The 18,878-nt window shown below is 44.3% G+C and overlaps 2 protein-coding genes across 14 annotated transcripts in view; one reads left to right on the top strand and one right to left on the bottom strand.

The window, feature by feature from the left end:
* Nucleotides 1–8,026, top strand: part of RYR3 (ryanodine receptor 3) — a 569,735-nt gene extending 561,709 nt beyond the window's left edge. For 12 of the 13 annotated variants that reach the window (XM_021941701.2, XM_021941703.2, XM_021941700.2 and 9 more), the window contains 6 exons: nt 403–537; nt 2,233–2,389; nt 3,053–3,117; nt 3,495–3,595; nt 6,206–6,257; nt 7,079–8,026. In XM_021941701.2, coding sequence (XP_021797393.2) covers nt 403–537; nt 2,233–2,389; nt 3,053–3,117; nt 3,495–3,595; nt 6,206–6,257; nt 7,079–7,174 — 606 coding nt within the window. In that variant the 3' untranslated portion in view covers nt 7,175–8,026. Of the gene's footprint in view, nt 1–402; nt 538–2,232; nt 2,390–3,052; nt 3,118–3,494; nt 3,596–6,205; nt 6,258–6,478; nt 6,650–7,078 lie in introns of all 13 variants that reach the window. The other variant, XR_002523591.2, reaches the window with a different exon arrangement.
* Nucleotides 8,027–8,153: 127 nt separating this feature from the next.
* The window catches only part of AVEN (apoptosis and caspase activation inhibitor), a 185,602-nt gene continuing 174,877 nt past the window's right edge, over nt 8,154–18,878 (bottom strand). The window contains exons 3-6 of the mRNA XM_017960494.3: nt 17,336–17,406; nt 12,515–12,610; nt 9,419–9,779; nt 8,154–8,641 (exon numbers count right to left, since the gene is read on the bottom strand). Coding sequence (XP_017815983.3) covers nt 8,526–8,641; nt 9,419–9,779; nt 12,515–12,610; nt 17,336–17,406 — 644 coding nt within the window. The 3' untranslated portion in view covers nt 8,154–8,525. The remainder of the gene's footprint in view (nt 8,642–9,418; nt 9,780–12,514; nt 12,611–17,335; nt 17,407–18,878) is intronic.

The following is an 18,878-nucleotide window of genomic DNA, read 5'->3' as shown; positions in this document are numbered from 1 at the left end:
GCCCCACTCTCTGTGTCCCCAGCTCCTTTTCTTCTAAGGATGCTAGTGAGATTGGCTGCGGGCCCATCTTAACAGCCTCACTCTTTAACTAACTTACTTACCTCTTCGAAGGCTGTATCTCCATCTCCAAATACAGTCCCATTCTGAGGTACTGGAGGCCAGGACTTCTAACACCCCATCATTACTCTTTTCTCCCAGTAAGCCCGCTTCTCGTTACCTGTGGTCCCATCTTTCCTCCTCTGCTCATGGCCTGATGGCTTTCTTAGCCGCCCTCCACCCCTTCCCCATTTCCTCTCCTTGCCGGTCCTCACTGTTCCTCCTTGTTTTCTTAGAGGCTCCTGTGAACCTTTTGAGGTAGAGAAGACCCCACTCCTTTTCCTTTCTCTGTCGTCTCATTCCCAGTTGGTTCTGACGGTTGGTCTCCTGGCCGTGGTGGTGTATCTCTATACTGTGGTGGCTTTCAACTTCTTCCGCAAGTTCTACAACAAAAGTGAAGACGATGACGAGCCTGATATGAAGTGTGACGACATGATGACGGTGAGAGCCCACCCACTGCGGGCCACCCCACCCCCTCACTGGGAAGAAGGGCTGCGTAGGAGTGCTCTGGAGAACTAAGTGAGAGCTGTAGAGTTAGTTACAGATCACAGCGGAGATTAGAGTAGAAGACAGATGTCTCCTCCGAACAGGAGTGTCCTGGGAAGACAGAAGTGATGGAGGTAGGTTTCATTACCACACATCTGAGCCCCGTGGAAAGGGAAGCACCCTGCATAGTGGGGTCATCATTCTTCTGTATTTTTTCTGGGGTAAAGATGAGACATTATTTTTTGAGACACAGTTTCGCTCTTGTTGCCCAGGCTGGACTGCAGTGGCACCATCTTGGCTCATCACAACCTCCGTCTCCCGGGTTCAAGCGATGCTCCTGCCTCAGCCTCCCTCGTAGCTGGGACTACAGGCATGCACCACCACGCTTGGCTAATTTTGTATTTTTTAGTAGAGATGGGGTTTCTCCATGTTGGTCAGGCTGGTCTCGAACTCCCAACCTCAGGTGATCTGCCCACCTCGGCCTCCCAAAGTGCTGGGAGTGCAGGCGTGAGCCACCGTGCCTGGCCAAGATGAGACATTATGATGAATGAAACCTGTGTCTAAATTTCATGGGAGTCGAGCTTTGATCGTTGTCTCAGAACCGAGAGCAAAGTCCCATGGGCCGGGATTGAGCACTTCATTTCTTTCAGCAAGGCAGTCAGGGGTTCCTTCCGGACAGCCACCATCGGCTGAAGAACACGACAGCAGCAGGAGGAGGTTTGGAGTGGGGTGGGGGAGTCCTGTCAGGCCAGAGCTTCGTGAGAAAAAAGGCACCGCCCAGAGTAAGCCAGCTTGGCTGCAGCAGCATCTCCAGTTTATTTTGACCAGATTTCAGAAAAAGAACACGTGTCTCAGGGACAGGGGACAGTGAACTGCCCAGTCTGTGAGCACCTCTGTGAAAGAGGCGATGCTTCTTGACGAAAACCTCTCCATGAGCTTTCTTGGGCCAAGCACCGTCATGAGACAGCAGCACCAGCCCCTAGAGTACTAGTATGACCAGCATGTCTTCAGGCTGCCCCTGGCTTTTGCTTTTCCAGGTTTAAAACAATCTTTTCTCTGTGCATCTAACCCATCCCGTCAGTGGAGAGAAGAGGCTGCCCTGCTCAGTGGCCCTGGGCCTAGATTGGCTCAAACCTGCAGAGCAGGAGGAGCAGAAAGGTCCGTTATATTTGACCTTCCTGCTGCAGGAACCCCTGCCCCACCAGGTGTAAGGGGAACACAGAAGAAGAAGAGGGCGCCTATTTTGCAGTTTAAGGCACAGCCTGAAGGCCAGGCTAACAGTCTTAATGAGGAAAAATTAGTATCTGGCATAGGCGACGCACATCAAGGCTTAAAGATCTTTTAACTTACATCCACCTTAAATGAATTCTGTTCTGTCAAATAGTTCAAAACTGTTTTCTTTTTAGTGGGCCTAAAAATACCTTTTAAAAGCCTAAATGTAACAACAGGCTTTCCATCTTTGTAGATGGCAGACTGTCCAGAGGGTGTAGTGGACAGCAGCTAGCAGCATGAATACTGGTACCTCTGAAGAGTTCCCCTCTCCTGGCTCAGCGCTGCCATAATCTGACCGAATCATATGAATGATCTGACCATCTTGCTAAAAACAGAACTGTGACTTGTGCCTAAATCGCCATTATTTTTCTTCTCTAGTGTTACCTTTTCCACATGTACGTGGGAGTGAGAGCAGGAGGTGGCATTGGTGACGAGATTGAAGACCCTGCTGGTGATCCTTATGAAATGTATCGCATTGTCTTTGACATTACCTTTTTCTTCTTTGTCATTGTCATCTTGCTGGCCATCATTCAAGGTATGATTGCCAATTATGTTGAGTATGAACAGGTTTTAATCTAGTTATTTTTGCCTTCTTACATCTATGACTTAATTGGTTTATGAAGAAGTGTGTGAATTCATTTACTTGTTAATTTAGCAAGAGCTAATTTAGTATCTACTATACCTGAGGCCTTGGCTATATATAAAGCCAAAGACACACCCAGGCACAGTTATAAGCTTCATCCATACAGAGGAACCCCTTCCTTCTGTTCCTCTACTCTGAATTATTTCCTCCTCACTTCTGCTTCTGAGATGTCTCCTGTGGCTAGTCTTGTCCTCTTCATTTTCCTCCCAGAGAGGGAGGGGAGGGTAGGAGCAGAGGAGCTGGACAGTGCAGGGGAGGGGAGGGAGAGAATGGTATTTCAGTCAATAGCTTGTCAAGATTGGAGAAAGATGATGAATTTAAGGGAGAGGCAAGTAGCTAACAGCACTGCATAGTGTCGAAAGGTAGAGTTGGGAGGAACGATGCGAAATTGTTAGAAACACGAGTATTATTTTTCTAATTTTGCTTTCAGTGTTTCAGCTTGATAATTCACTTTAACAGAACAAAGTAGCTTCTTCCAATCCCTCTGTCATTCCTCTACCCCTGAACCATTGAACCACTCCACAGATTGCTTTGTCTTTGTATTTAAAATTCCAGGTCTTATTATTGATGCTTTCGGAGAGCTAAGAGACCAGCAGGAACAAGTGCGAGAAGATATGGAGGTAATGTTCCTCTAACTACTAATCCCAGCTCTATTTTAATATCCCCAGAAGCAAATGGATTTTTTAAACAATAGGTTTTACTATTACTTAGGGCCAGTACTAAGCAAGACCACAGTTTGTTTTCCATGCCCTGTGCTCTGCCCTCTGCCATACCCCTGCCAGGCCTGCCACTCTGCTGCCTTCTTCACTGTCCCATAATCAGAGGGAGCAGTATCCTCAGCTAACCGGGAGCTAAGTGTGTGGTACCACTGAGTGAATGCCTAATAGCCAAAAGCATGAGAAAGTTTTCATTGTCCCTCAATTCGATAGAGTCATGAGTTTTCTCTCCTGCCTATATTATGCCTACAAATGCCTTTTCTGCCTGTTATTTTTCTTAGACCAAATGTTTCATCTGTGGGATTGGCAATGACTACTTTGACACGACCCCTCATGGTTTTGAAACACATACATTACAAGAGCACAACTTAGCCAACTACTTGTGAGTATTCTTGGTTAACAGAACTGATGGGAGTTTCTAGCATAAAGAAAGCCAATTATGTCATATAGTTCAGTCTCTGCTGGAAAAAGAGTAACCAGAACAGAACTTCCAGGAGTCCCCATGAACCTGTACCTTTGTCCGTAGACTCTGCCTCTCCCATGTGTGATAGACGTGTGTTGTGGACAATTCCTGCTCCTAGCAAAAGGCCAGCCCCTCAACCTGTGATTGGATTCCATCCAGGACACATACCTCCAGCAGTTTCTCTTTCTCTACTGGACTTCTTCTATCACCATATAAATACGCTTCTTTAAAATCCTAAACAAAGAAAAATCTGTGGCCCCACTTTTACTTCCAACTATAGCCCTACTTCTTTTTCCCTTTCAGCACCATGGACAGCTGTCCATGCTCACTCACTGTCTTCAGTTTTTCGCTTCTCATTCTCCTGTGAGCCTCCTACTGGCAGGCTTTCCTCCACACCACATCCTAAGACTGGGTCTTATCAAAGGGGCCTGTAACCTGCATGTTTTTAAATTCTGTGGTCAGTTTTCAGGCCTCCTCATGTCTGTCCTTTCTCATTAATAGCTAAGCCCCATGACCTCGGATATTTTTGGGCATGTCTGTTTTCATATTACCTTTTTTTTTTTTTTTTTTGAGACAGTGTCTTGCTCTGTTGCCCAGGTTGGAGTGCAATCTTGGCTCACTGCATCCCCTGCTTCCCGGGTTCAAGCGATTCTCCTGCCTCAGCCTGCTGAGGAGCTGGGATTACAGGCGCCTGCCATCACACCCAGCTCATTTTTACATTTTTGTAGAGATGGGAGTTTCCCCATGTTGGCGAGGCTGGTCTTGAACTCCTGACCTCAGGTGATCCGCCTGCCTCAGCCTCCCAGTGCTAGGATTACAGGCGTGAGCCATCACGCCCGGCCCTTTCATACTGCTTTATCCCAGCACCTAGAACAATGCCTGGCACCCAGTAGGCAACTAATAAATGTTTTACTTCTTCTAAGGTAAAGCATTCACTGAAGAACAAGTTACCTGAACCTACTGGGTACTAGGGACTTCCTATAAAACTTAAAATCTTACAGAAGAGTATATAGATTTTATTACCTGATAACTCAGACCCTATAACTGATCATTTACAAGAAAAAAAATCCTGGGCTCTGCTCCCCAGCCTAGCTCTTCCCCCTTCTCTCTCTATTTTGTAGCTTAGAGAGTCATCTTTCTTTCCTTTCTCTCTTTCTCTTTCGAGATAGGGTCTCACCCTGTTGCCCAGGCTCAAGTGCAGTGGTGTGATCTTGGCTCACTGCAACCTCCACCTCCCAGGCTCAAGCCATCCTCCCGCCTCAGCCTCCTGAGCAGCTGGGACAGACACACCACTCATTTAGCACCAGCTTTTTTTTTGGTATTTTTTGGTAGAGATGGGGTTTTGCCATATTCCCCAGGCTGGTCTCGAACCCCTGAGCCCAAGCAATCCACCCACCCTTGCCTCCCAGAATGCTGGGATTAGAGCTGAGCCCTCATCTTTCGCAGATGACAGACCAGTGGAAGGATGCTGTCATTTGGGTTGGAACCCCTTCTGTGCCTTCCCATGGCCCTGCTACACTGGTCTCTTTCCTGTCTCTATCCCCTCTAGGAGCAAGCTTGAGGGACAAGAACCCAACTTGTTCATATTTGAGCCTCCCACCCAAAATGGTGCTTTGTCAAGTAAATGTGCTAGGCAAGGAATGATGTCCCAAGCCCCTAAGAATCAAACAGGATAAAGAGATTAACCCTGCTTTCTTTCTCAGTAAACAAGAAGGGGAAAGGCAATAAACCTACTTAGAGCTGCTACTGTGGGCCAGGACCTGAAGCTCTAAACACAGTATCACCCTGACAGAACTCCAGATCTGGGGCTCAGGCTCTCCACCCTCAGGACAGAATTTCTACTTTCTCATATCGCCAGCCTCACCATCCTTTTCCTGAAGGGCACGAGCCTGGTTCCTTTGGAAACTGTCTCTGAGATCATGTAATGTGAGCTGAGAGTTCAGCCCCTGCCCCCTGGGATACTTATGTGTCACAGACAAACTCAAACCTAAGACACAGATCACAAAGCAAGTGAAACTGCACTGGCATTCCCCCAGCTATCTATCATAAAAACAAAACTAGACTTCAGGAAGAATCAGAGCAACTCAGCGAGATTAAATACTTTCTAACTTTTCCATGACAGATATTCTTGAGACACACACATCATTTCAATTCTATATTTTTATGAGATGACAAATGGCCTGTTAAATATTCTATGGTAAGAATTTGGGCTACCATTTGTTTTATTAGAATTTTGTTAACAATAAAATGGTGGCCAAAATGCTACCTTGCAAGTGATCTTAGCTCGAGGTTTAGGGATGGCAAAAAGCATCTCTCCTCACGAAGTGGCTAATTTCGAGATTCATGTGTGCTACTATGATGGACACAAATGATGGTGTGCGTCCTTATGCCACAGTTCCCTGATTCTTCAAGTCACTGTAGACAGCATCGGACCAAACAGCCTTTCTGAGCCCTGATTACAGTTAATCCATGCGAATGAACTTGGGTCTTGACCAGAGTATCTAATACTATCTTTTTTCCTCGTTCCAGGTTCTTCCTGATGTATTTGATTAATAAAGATGAAACAGAGCACACGGGTCAGGTGAGAAACAAAATGCCTTCAATTAAGAATCATACACCCGTGTTAGATCTCCCTTTGCTAAACCTTGAGACTGCGTAGGGCATAGGCTATCTGAAATAGATAGATGGCCCCATTAATCCCATGTATGCATTTTTCCATGACCTTTTCATGACTTAGTAAGAAGCCAAGGTCCTCCTGATTATCCTTCCCAACAAACACTGACATTTTCCAAACGCTTATAGCTACTGCTTCAGACTAGAAGAGCTGGAGGTGGGGAGAACATTACAGAGGAAAAAGACAATGAGGAATGGAGTGGGTGGCTGTAACAAAGCAGAAAAATCGGAGTACAACGGAGTGAGAGACAGCCTAAGAAAGATAAGGAGCTCATGTGTGGGTGACACAGGAGCCTGGAGGTGTGCATGTGAGAGGATGTGTCAAATTTTGTGACTAAATGGGAGGAAAACGTCAGTTATCAAATTATTCAAATATCAATACCAAACATATCAAATATCTTTCTTTGGCAGAAGTCGCCGGTTTCCAGATCTGGATTTAGCAATAAACATTCCCTCATGCATTCCTCCGTCTTCCACCAACGGCGTGGAATCAGCTTATTGCTAAATCGTTAAGTAGTTTTAGTGGCAAACATTGATTGGTTTCAGTTTTGTTTGGGGCACAAGGGGATGTTTCTGCTTCCCTGCCAGCGTGTGTCAGGGAGACACGGCTTCTTGCTCCCCAAACAGCAGAATAGAGCAAGAATGAATGTGCAGACATCGGAGGGTAAAAACAAACTGGGTTTTCGCTTACTGTGGTTTAGAAATAAGCACCCGTTGTTCCCATTTCAGGAATCTTATGTCTGGAAGATGTACCAAGAAAGGTGCTGGGATTTCTTCCCAGCCGGTGACTGCTTTCGTAAACAGTATGAAGATCAGCTTGGATAAATCTGAATGAAAGAAGCGCCACAATTCTGGACAGTCAACTTCCCATGAAATAAAGTCCTCCTTTTACAGTTGTGCAACATATCTGAAATGTGACATTTTCTAAATGCCTCCCTTAAAAAAGCTGTTTGCTAAAAATCTGTGCTATTTTGAAACTGATTTGGCTTTTTGTGCCTAATGGACATATACTGTGGGAGAGAACCTGTCGAAATGTTAAGGATGGTGAAGAATCAAGTCATCTCTAGGCAAATGCCTTCAAGTTTTTGTTTGTTGGGATGGGAGCATTAGGGAAAGGGCTAGTGAATTATGAAGTCTCGAATGTGTGTAATACCTGAAATTTTAAACACTTGAATGTCACCATGGTATCCAACTTGTGACTCATAGGGTCTGAACTACAAAAGATAATGTTAACTGCAGTCTAATTAATTTTTTCCCATGGTACTTGCTAGTGACTGTATCCAGAAAAGCTTTAAGCAGTTAAAGAAATAGGAAAAAATCCCGACACTTTGTCGACACTGAAATATCGATTAAGTGCCTTAAAACCTCTTTAGATATAGCTATGCAAGTTTTTTATGTTTGTGTTCCAGAAGGACAGTTCCATTCATTAGTTGTGATCTTCTGTCTTACTTTATGAAACTGCACTTGAAGGCTATTCATACAAGTTTTTTTAGTAACAGCGGTCAACTGCTGTTATTAGAAGAAAAGTACTGTACTGAAACTTCAGAAAAAATCTCAACCTTATGCCAAAATGGAGTAATGCTTTATGGTCCTTGTAAGTAGTGGAGCTGCTATGTTGAGGTGAATCTCCTCAAATACAATGAAGTGCCCACTGCAATAAAGTAATACATACCAACATCTCTATGGTTTGGCCTCTTGGAATGTACCACTTCTGGTTGGTTGATTCTACAGCTCCTCTGTGACTGCTGGGAAAGGGGACATGCGACAAATTGCCCAGGGCCCCACACAAGAAAGAAAGAAAAACTGGACAGACTAGCATTTGTTTATTTTGGCCAAATGCAAGCCTTGTTTGTTTGCATCTATTCTCTTAATCAGCAGCAGCACCTGCTATGCTGTGAACACTGCAAGGAAGGAGGCTAGAAACAAGGGCCAGAGTATATATCCCGCCCTTGAGGGAATCTATTAGATTACTAAGCCAGAAAAACAAATGCAACAAGCTGCTTCAATGTATTCTTTCAGATGTCAAACACAGAGGTAGGCATTTACTGCTGTGAGCACAATGGAACACACTAGCTTGGGGCATGCTTGTAAACTGGCTGTTCCTGAAGGACAGCCTTATGCCCACCTGCCCTTAGAAGGCAACCAAGATTTGCTTCAGGCACTTTTTTTCCCCATTTTAGGAAATCATGCTGTCCAACCAGTCTTCCAGCTCTTCCTCGGTAACATGTCTGGATGTACTTGGTTGCTCAGGTTCCACGTTCTTTTCTTCAGTCACAGATGGTTTTGCACAAACTGGGGAAATAAAAACAATGTTAACACCCTCAGATGCTTCCCTCAGGTTTGTTCCCAGATAGAATCCAGCCCTAATTATTACTTTCCTTACAACAAGGGGAAACATTCTCGTCATTGTTACTCCCTAAGATGATACAGTCACATCCGAACAAAAAAGCTGGGTAGAGGATTCCCTCTTTATTCTGAAGTTGAACTTCACACCTTGCTAGTTGGTTTTGTTTTTTTTTTTTTTTAAAGACCAACAGCTCAGTTTTCTCTTTACTATTATTGTAGCAGTCCTGGAAAATTCAAGGATCTTAAATGCAATACATGGATGTGGCAGTCACCCCGGGCCCCTCTACACCAGATGGGCCACCTCTCACAGGACATGCAGAAATTAGAACGTGACGTTCTTTTGTCAAAATGTAAGATTGAAATAGCAAGAAAAAAGTACGAAGAGGTGGCCTGTCAGTCGAGTAGAAGGTCCACTGCCGAACGGCTGAAGGCTACAGGTATCCCAATGCCTTGTGATAGCGGAAATTCCATTTGCAGCCCCAGGTTTCTACTGCAGTCAGGCAGGTAGCAGCTTTGGAAGCTCGGTGTGTCGAGTGAGAGGAAGGTTGTCAGAAAGGTCAGCTCAGGGTGAAGCAGAGATGTGAGCACAGAAATGGATGTCAGTGGACAACACTGGATCAATGTCAGACACCGAGAGGGATGTGTGCGGATGTGATGCGGGTGGGGCTGTTCTTGAAAAAACACCAGAATCAAGATTCATGGGGAATAAAAGGAAAGCCATACCTTCCTCCTCTTGGACCACCTCCCCATCTTTCTTGGATTTCAGGTCCTGAGATGTCTGATCTGGTAAGATGTGATCTCCCTCTTTTACAGGTGCCTCTAAATTAAGCAACAGATCTAGTTCTTCTTCCAAATGGTCTCCTGCTGACTGCAGTGGGGAAGTGGGTTTCTGAGAATCCGTTGAAGGACCCGGTCTTGGGTTGTCTGTGCCCAGCAACAGAGGGCAGCCAGCAGCCGCAGATTTTAGCTCAGAGATGGGCCCCTTTCCTCCAGGCCCCAAAGGCCCCTTTAACTGCATCCCTAATCCCTTGCCATCATCAGTTCTCTTTGGTTTCACCTGAGGAAGCTCTAAAGGAACTGTGGCCTGAAAGAGAAGTATAAAAAGTGAGTTAAAAATGTGAGTCTTGCCATCTTCGCTTAAGTAAATACATAGGAGGCTAAAGGAAGCCATCAAACTTGGTGACATAGGAAACTCAATTCAGATAGTTCACAAAGTGGCTCCTTTCCAGGCCCTGGCGGGCACCCTTCCTAACATCTGGGGTAAATGTGGGAGACCTCACTGAGACATGCCAGCACTGTGCCTCCCACTCTCCCCACCTCGACCACGTGCTAACTAACTCGGATTTGGAATTAAAAGATCCATGTCTTCCTAGCGCTGGCCTGAAAACTGCCAGAGGACCACAGGTCTATTTGGCTTTAACACTTAAATCTGTAATGAGACATGAACATCTGTAAAATGTCCCCAAGAAGTAATTAGCAAATCAGATCTGTTCATTGTATTTAAGTGCACTAATATAAAGGTACAGGAACAAATTCACCAGGAAGAGTCTCTTACCAACATCGAGTAAAAAATGCCAGACACAAAAGAAAATACACACAATTCGATGATTATATTTGTAAAATGTTCAAAAACAAACCACAGTATTAGAGGCTAGGCGAGTGAGTGCCTTTTGGGGAGACAGTGACTTGGAGTGCGTCTGAACGGTGGCTTCTGGGATGCTGACAATATTCTGAGTCTTTATCCGGATGCTCATTCCATGGTTATACTCACATGTGCATTTTTCTGAATCGATGTGATACTTTAATAAAAGTGACAAACTCCCCCGGTGACTGTAATATAAGGTTACAATCTAAGGCTGAGAATCACTGCTTTCGAGGGAAGGCTCCGGGGACTAGCAAGGCCTCACAGGGGGCAGGTTCAGAAATTCAACCTCCACTGGAGGTCCTGACCCCTTATTTTTACATAAACATCATGAGCAGACATGGAAGACGGTATGGCTTTATATACAAACAGGAATAGATGTCCAGCATAGTCAGCTGTACGGGGCAATGCTGGGACTTAGTCCTCTGTTCTAATCTCAGAGTCATTTAATTGGTCTGGGGTGGGTGTCTGTTTGTTTTTAACTCCCCCGGTGATTCTAATGTGCGGACAAGGTAGAGAATCCTGCGCTGCAGCATGGGGTGGGGAGAAATGTTTTTAAGTGATTTAACCAGGATTTCAAAGTCACGTAATTATTTTATACCTTTACTCTAATGCCTGCCACTGACATTATATCCCTCACTTTCAAACACTCACAACCACCACTTCCTCTCTGTCCTGAGTCCTGAAGCCTTTATCTCAGCCTTTCCCTGGTGAGTTCTGCTAAACATTCCTCATCCTGTGAGATCAAGCCAAGCACTTCGGAACTTTGAACATCACTGGACATCTCACTAGAGCTCTCCCAAACACCCCCAAATGTTTCCAAAGACCCCCCAGGACATTCCCCCATTAGTGGCAAATGCAGTTTTTTCTAGTTCTCTACCCTGTCCCTAACTGTCCTCCATCCCTGTACTCTGCCTGCTGCCCCAAATGTTAGACTAGTAAATGCACTACAGCAAATGGGTGGGTAACCAATTCATTGCTACGCTCAAGCTTAGCATCACATTCAGCCGCAGAAGGAAGTTGATAATTTCAGTTGCTAGGATTCTATTTAAAATAGAATCAGTACGTCCCAGGGTTTCATTTTTTTTTTTTTTAATTGTGCCAGAATTTTGAAGCTCTTCATGGCATAGTCTTCGGGCCTCCCCGTCTCTTAGTTCATCAATTATCACTTCATCCTGTTATCTCCTGAATGTGTATGTCTAGCCCTTAATGCTGAACTTTATAGTTCTATATCCAGTTGACTATTATTTCCACTTGGATATCTCAGAGGCACAAACTCATCAAGTCCAAAACTCACCCTTCCTGATCCTGCCTACCACTGAGTTGCACAATTTGGAAAATCTTGAATTTTTTATTGACCACTCTCTCCCAGTTTCCAACATATCGCCAAATCCTGTTAATTGTACCTTTGAAATACCTCAGTACATCTCTGCCATCTCCACCATCACTACTGTAGTCCAAGCGACAGTACTACCCACCTGCACCTGTGCAGCAGCCTCCCCATGTGCCTCCCTCACCTGCTCTGCGCGTGTGCACCTGCACATGCAGACTCACCCCCACGCATGCACTCCGTCCCCACAGTCTTCTCTACTCGGCAGCAGCGTCGCTTTTGTTAATGCAGAGCTGAGTGGGTCTTTCTCGTTTAAATTCCAGCTCAAATGTCCTTATGCTTTAGACCTCAGCTCATCTATGACTGCTTCAGGAAAGCCATTCCTAACCACACCACACGAGAAACTGACTTACTCTAAAAAAAACACTGTACTTCACACGACGTATTACAGTTTGTATATGTTTGTGTGACTATTTGATTAATATTCATCTTTCCCAATAGATGAAGTTCCAGAAAGGCAGGAACCATGTCTGCCTGTTCACCACTGTGTCCCTAGTGTCGAACACACAGCAGGATGATGCCTAAATATTTTGAGTAAAATAGCCAGACTTTGTATTTTACATTTCACTCAATTCCACTACATTTGATCCTTTAAAATGTTTCAAATATAAAATGTAAAAAAGTAACCTCGAAAACGTTTTGGATTCTCCTTTAAACTTTACCTTGATATGAAACCTTCAGTTTTATAAAGGGAAGCTGACACAGACATCCTGCTGAGGGAAGGGTTTCCCTCTTTTTCTCCTCCTGCCCTAATCCACCCGCTTCGAGAGGGCTTCAGGATTTTTACCTGGACCAGTTCAGCAGCAACGTTGAGTCGGAGGGAGAGAGGCAGCTCTTGAAGGGCTCGAACCAATAACTCACTATCCACGTAAAATGCTGAATTCTATACATAGATTAAAAAGAAAATATCAGGTGACAATTAAGTATGACCTTTTGGAAATAAAAGAAGAAACTGTAAATAAATAATCCACTGGAGGTATCTGGCTAGGAATAAGACACATCATACATCACACTTGATGTGTTAAAAGTTTCTGCATCTCCACATTATGATCAGTAAAACCAAAGCTACCTTCCTGAGCCACAGCTCACACTGTCAGAGCAAACAGGGCAATGATCACCCTCCCATCAAGACTGTCCAGGCTGGGCGCAGTGGCTCATGCCTGGAATCCCAGCACTTCAGGAGGCCAAGGCAGGTGGATTCACCTGAGGTTAGGAGTTTGAGACCATCCTGGCCAACATAGTGAAACCCTATCTCTACTAAAAAATACAAAAAGTTAACCGGGCATGGTGGCTGATGCCTGTAATCCCAGCTGCTCAGGAGGCTGAGGGAGAATTGCTTGAACCTGGGAGGCAGAGGCTGCAGTGAGCCGAGATCGTGACATTGCACAACAGCCTGAGCAACAAGAGTGAAACTCCAGCTCAAAAAAAAAAAAAAAAAAAGAAGCATGCCCAGTAACCTGGAAACTGTGGAGTCTTTTGCAATGACTAATAAGCTGAAAGAAAAGCAAGCATTTAATGAAATCTAACCTGATCCCTTCCCTGAATTCAGACTGCTGGCCTTGGATAGAAGAGGAAAGGGCTATTTAGGCAGTGAAGATGGGGCTGACAGGTGGTGTGAAGATTTCAAAGGAGCTGGTCTCCTCAAAAAACAAAAAATAAAATAAAAAATTTTTAAAGCCACTTTGTAAGAAGGCTTTCTTTTTTGGTCACCAGTTTGCCCCATAAAGGTCTGAAGCTGAAGAAAGCCTTAGATAATAAAGTTAGCTGCAGTGAATTGCTTTTAATGCTAAACTGTGAATTTTTAAAATAGGTTTAATTGGAATAATAATAAATCAGCATTTTCTACATGTTTTAAAGTATTCGGTGCATTATTTTTGCCTGGGTAACCCAGCTCCCATGTCAACCTGGTCAACCCTGGCAGCCACTCGCAGTTGGAGTAGAGGACCTGGCCTACGACATCCGGCCACAGACAGGAGCAGACAACACCCACTAAGGATGCTGTGGCGGGTGGGGTGTAAAGAGAAAGGAGACACGCCAATGCTGGGAGAGGGGAGCCAGTCCTGACTATAGGACAAAGCCTTTCTGTCCCACTTCTCTGCCATCAGTGTGCACAGGACCCTGTCTGTGTCGTAAGAATCTGCAAGCCTGAAGCTTCCTCTCTGGCCAGGAATCTTAGCTCTGAGTCTCAGTATCTGTATAAAGGCACACTCTTTAGTGAGAAAAGAACCTGCTATATACTTCACTTTGCAGCTAAGAAACATAGCCTTTAATCAGACCATTACATCTTCCCCAGAATCTACAGGACTTACTGTCCATATGCGCCTGGGGCCCAGAGACCATGTGTACACGGTATGGTGGAGTAATAAGCTGGGCAGCTTTTTAAGATACAGGTTCACAGGCCTCACCCACAGAAGTGGACTCTCTGGGTGAGGTGGGCGTGGTCGGGGTGGTGGGAGCCAGGAATCTGCCTTTAAAAGCCAGGCCCTCAGGAACGGCGGCATATAACTCAGCCCCCAGCAGTTCGCTCAGCCCCCAGCAGCTGCTCAAAGAAGTCCTACTGGATAAGTCACCATGTCAACAGAAATTTAATCTGGAATTTAAAAACCGAGGTGATTTAAAAAATAAATCTGTTTGTTCACCCAGGGAAATTATCTTCCCACTCATCCCCTCTTTACATGGTGCCCACCCTGTCCAAAGGAAAGCTGTGAGAATCCCACTTGCGGATCTAAGAGACCAACACGCCTGTGGTCATGGAGGCCAACAGCTAGATCAGAGCACCCTGACTGCTGGCCTGTGTCCCTTCACCCTGTGTATCCGCCACAGAGCAATGAACGCCAAGTCCAAGCCATGACACCCGGTCCCTCTCCTACCACGACTCCCTTGAGGATTTTGGACATGTCTCCCTGTCAAACTCCCACTCCCTTTAACCGCAAAGACAAAACGTATTTCTACTTTTCCTTTTTTTTTTTTTTTTTTTTGAGATGGAGTCTCTCTGTTGCCCAGGCTGGAGTGCAGTGGCATGATCTCGGCTCACTGCAATCTCCACCTTCTTGGTTCAAGCAATTCTCCTGCCTCAGCCTCTCAAGTAGCTGCGATTACAGACTTGCACCACTACGCCCAGCTAATTTTTGTATTTTCAGTACAGGCGGGGTTTCACCGTGTTGACCAGGCTGGTCTCAAACTCCTGACCTCAGGGAATCTGCCCACCTCGGCCTCCCATGATCCCTATAATCATGGGATTATAGGCATGAGCCACTGCGCCCCGCCCCTCTCTATTGTCTTGCATCACTGGTCACACTGAGGACATGGGATGGTATAAGGAACAACAACAAATTACATATATATGTGTGTGTACATATATATAATATATAATATATAATGCACTCAACATAGTATCTAATTATATATAGTATGTATTATATATTATATATATCCAGTTTTTTCTCTTACATCAACAAGGAAGAAAATTGAGTGAGGAGTTGAGTCAGACAGGAAATTGTTTTGATGGGGAAATGAATTCAGTTTCAGACATGTCCTACCTCCAACTCGAACTGTTCAAAATCAAACAACTTCTTTCTGCTCTTACTTTGTTCCATTCATAGCACCACCACCCACCTAGTTACTCAAGCTAGAAAGCATAGTGTCACTGCAAATCTTTCTTGTCCTTGTGTCTCACATCTGGCCAGTGACCACAGTGGACCCCATCCTCCACTCAAGTCCTGTCTGTGAGTAACCTGTGTCCCACGCCCACTGGCTGCACGCCCTCGGGCTCTCGCTCTTTCCCATTCGTCCAACACCACATCTTCCTTATCAGTTTCCCCGCCCCTAACCTCTCATCTCATCCGTTCAATCCCTCCCCATCCTTCCCAATGCGGCTGAAGTTAAATCTAACCATTTCCATATTCTTGCTAAACAAAACTTTGTTAACAAATAATATGAGTAATAAAAGAGCTCATTTTGAGTGTTTCATATGCATCAGGAACTGCACTCAAGGGCTTTTTATTTATTATCTAATTTAGTCCTTCTTATTACCTCCATTTTACCGGTGAAGCAACAGAGAAGGAAAAAGTTTACCCAAGTCTTAGATCCAGAATTCACACTCAGGTCTGAGACTGCTGGTACTAACTAGCCCACGCCTGCCACTGAGGCCTCCTCCCCTGGGAATACTACACTCTGGCCACACCCTTCTCTGAGGGTAACCTCATTTTCCTGATCTTACCCATTTTCATGTTGTTTCCTCAGACAGGACCTACCAGAGGCACGCTTGTCCACCAAGACCCATTCAAATGATCTTTTCCCCACGGTACCAATTCCAATCACTTCCAGTGCAAAGTAACTATCTCTCCAAGTACTGTTAATTCATTTATCGCACCCTTTTAGGTTGTATTCTTGTGCACGTATTAGGTAAATATCTGTTGAGCATCTACCATACTACAGGTCAGCCAGTGTGCCCAGGTAAGGGGCCAAGAGCAATGAACAGGCAGGGTCTGTCTCATTCACTTTGAATAAGCTCCATTTAATAAAAACATTTAGTAAACCAGTGCTCTATGTTCTGATAAAGGACGAAGCTTAGAATTATTTGAAACTCTGGAGCTACTTGAAATATTCTTTGGTAATCAATGTGTTCAAAAGGAGATGAAATGCAAATTGTTTGGCTTCTACCATATTCCTCAACAATCTATCTTCGCTGTGTCCTAGAATTCTAACAAGTACCTCAGGCGTAGACCCAGACTTAGCAAAGACAAATGTAATTCTCACCTTTTTCTATGGCACATATAACACGCTCTTTGTAAAGTGCCAGGCAGTCATTTTCCAAGAGACTCCCCTCCTCATAATCTGTATGAGTCAGAGGCCATCCCAAACAAGTGAGCTTAAAACTGGCCCAGAGATCAAACAAGCCACCCACAGCGCATATGCTGATCTGGGAGCAGAACAGGGAGGACACTGCCTATGGGCTTCACATCTGCAGCTTCAGCCTCTCTGAAGCTGGGGGCAGATGCTAATCAGTTTATCAGACAGTATGCTCTAGCCCTAGAGTTGGGGAGCATATCACAAGCCACCACTATGTCCCTATGTGCATCCTAAAAGGGGGAAAATATCTGTCATCTCTTATATGAAAAGAATTAGTGGAAGCTTGATGAAAGACTTCTACAATATTTGCCCTTATTTTATACTTCTATTCTCCTAATTGTAGAAGTGTTATTTAAAGCTATAAGGTTAAGGGTTTTCTCAACCTAACACCAAAAACAGTGAGAGAGAAAACTAATTTCCAACTCTAAAGGGAATCGTCAAAGAGCGGCAGAGGAGGAAGACCAAATGGCAAAGTAATCCACTCTGTCAAAATCACAGCTATCGAGTTTCTACCTCGAGACCCAGTCCATGTGTGCCGCATAATTCACACAGGTGGCCAGGTAGAAAAGTGTACTCTCGCTTCAAGGACTTGTGGAATTTCAGCCCCCTGAAAATGTTCTGAAAAGGTTAGCTGAGAGTACACTATATAAAAATTCTACTCTTTTCTACATGAAGACTCTGTCACAAGAATGTAAAAGGTATTAGCCTTCAGCCTTGAAGAAAAGCCAGTCCACTCTTAAGACAACTCTTATCTTACCTGTTTTGGACAAGAAGCTTCAGTATCCCATTCTTTCTCCTCAGCAAACCGGAACTGTGAGAAGGAGTCCCCTAGGAACAGGGAAAAAAAAAAATTATGCAAAAGCCAAAGGAAACTCTCAGTTCTCTGAATTTCCCTGCTAGAGCAAAAGTGCCATTTCTGAAGTGCTCAAACTCAAAGGGAGAGACAAGGATAAAACTGGAACATACCTCCAACTCCATTTCCAAAATCACAAAACACACAGATGACAACGTTAACATTTGGTAAGATTAATCTTCAGTGCATTTCATCTTACCAAATGGCATAAGGACCAAGAAAAAAAGATAAAATCACTAATCTTAGTCACTGGTAAATAAATTTGATCCCTCAAAAGTTATGGCATAGGCCGGGTGCAGTGGCTCACACCTGTAATCCCAGCACTTCCGCAGGTGGATCACTTGAGGTCAGGAGTTCAAGACCAGCCTGACCAACATGGTGAAACCTTGTCTCTACCAGAAATACAAAAATTAGGCTGGGCATGGTGGCTCATCCCTGTAATCTCAGCACTGTGGGAGGCCGAGGCGGGTGGATCATGAGGTCAGGAGTTCGAGACCAGCCTGGCCAACATGGTAAAACCCCGTCTCTACTAAAAATACAAAAAATAGCCAGGCATGGTGGCACATGCCTGTAATCCCAAGCTACTCTGGAGGCTGAGGCAGGAGAACTGTTTGAACCTAGGAGGCTGAGGAGCCGAGATTGTGCCACTACACTCCAGCCTGGGCATCAGAGCAAGACTCCATCTCGGGGGGAAAAAAAAACAAAATTAGTCAGGGGTGGTAGCGGGCACCTGTGGTCCCAACTACTTAGGATGCTGAGTCAGAAGAATTGCTTGAACCTGGGAGGCGAAGGCTGCAGTGAGCCAGGATTGCACCACTGCACTCCAACCTGGGTGACAGAGCAAGACTCCGTCTCAAAATAAATAAATAAATAAATAAAACAAAATGGAAGAAAATATCTCATTCATAATAGCAATAACATACAAAAAATTCCTAGGAATGAATCGGGAATAAACATTTATTAAAAGAAACTTTAAAAAATAAAACTTAAAAAGGAAGACAAAAAACTTAACAGTATCAAGATACCAGTTTCACCTAATGAGGTCTACAAATTCAGTATTCAATCCCAAAAAGATTTCATTTGTCAAAATTACTCAAATTCATTTTTTAGAATATATGAAACTAAGGTATGCTTTTTTAAAAAGGGTAAAGAAGTTGTCTTATTGATTATAAAAATATATTCAAAAGTCTCAATAAATAAAATGGATAGTCACTGGTGAAAAAAATAAGCACAGAAGAGTGTCTAGAAACAGACCCAGGTATATGGATACTTAGATACCGTAAGAGTGGCAGATGAGATCTGTGGAGAAATCACTTTAACGGTGTTAAAGCAACTGACCAGCCATGTGAGAACTAGGCTAGTTCCCATATCTCATTTCTCAGATGTAAAACATATTTTGCATGAATCAGGTATTTAAATGTTTAGAAAAAAAGGAAATTATAACAAG

This window comes from Papio anubis, chromosome 7 (genome assembly GCF_008728515.1).
Source record: "Papio anubis isolate 15944 chromosome 7, Panubis1.0, whole genome shotgun sequence".
Lineage (NCBI taxonomy): Eukaryota > Metazoa > Chordata > Mammalia > Primates > Cercopithecidae > Papio > Papio anubis.
This window is presented reverse-complemented; position numbering and strand designations above follow the sequence as displayed.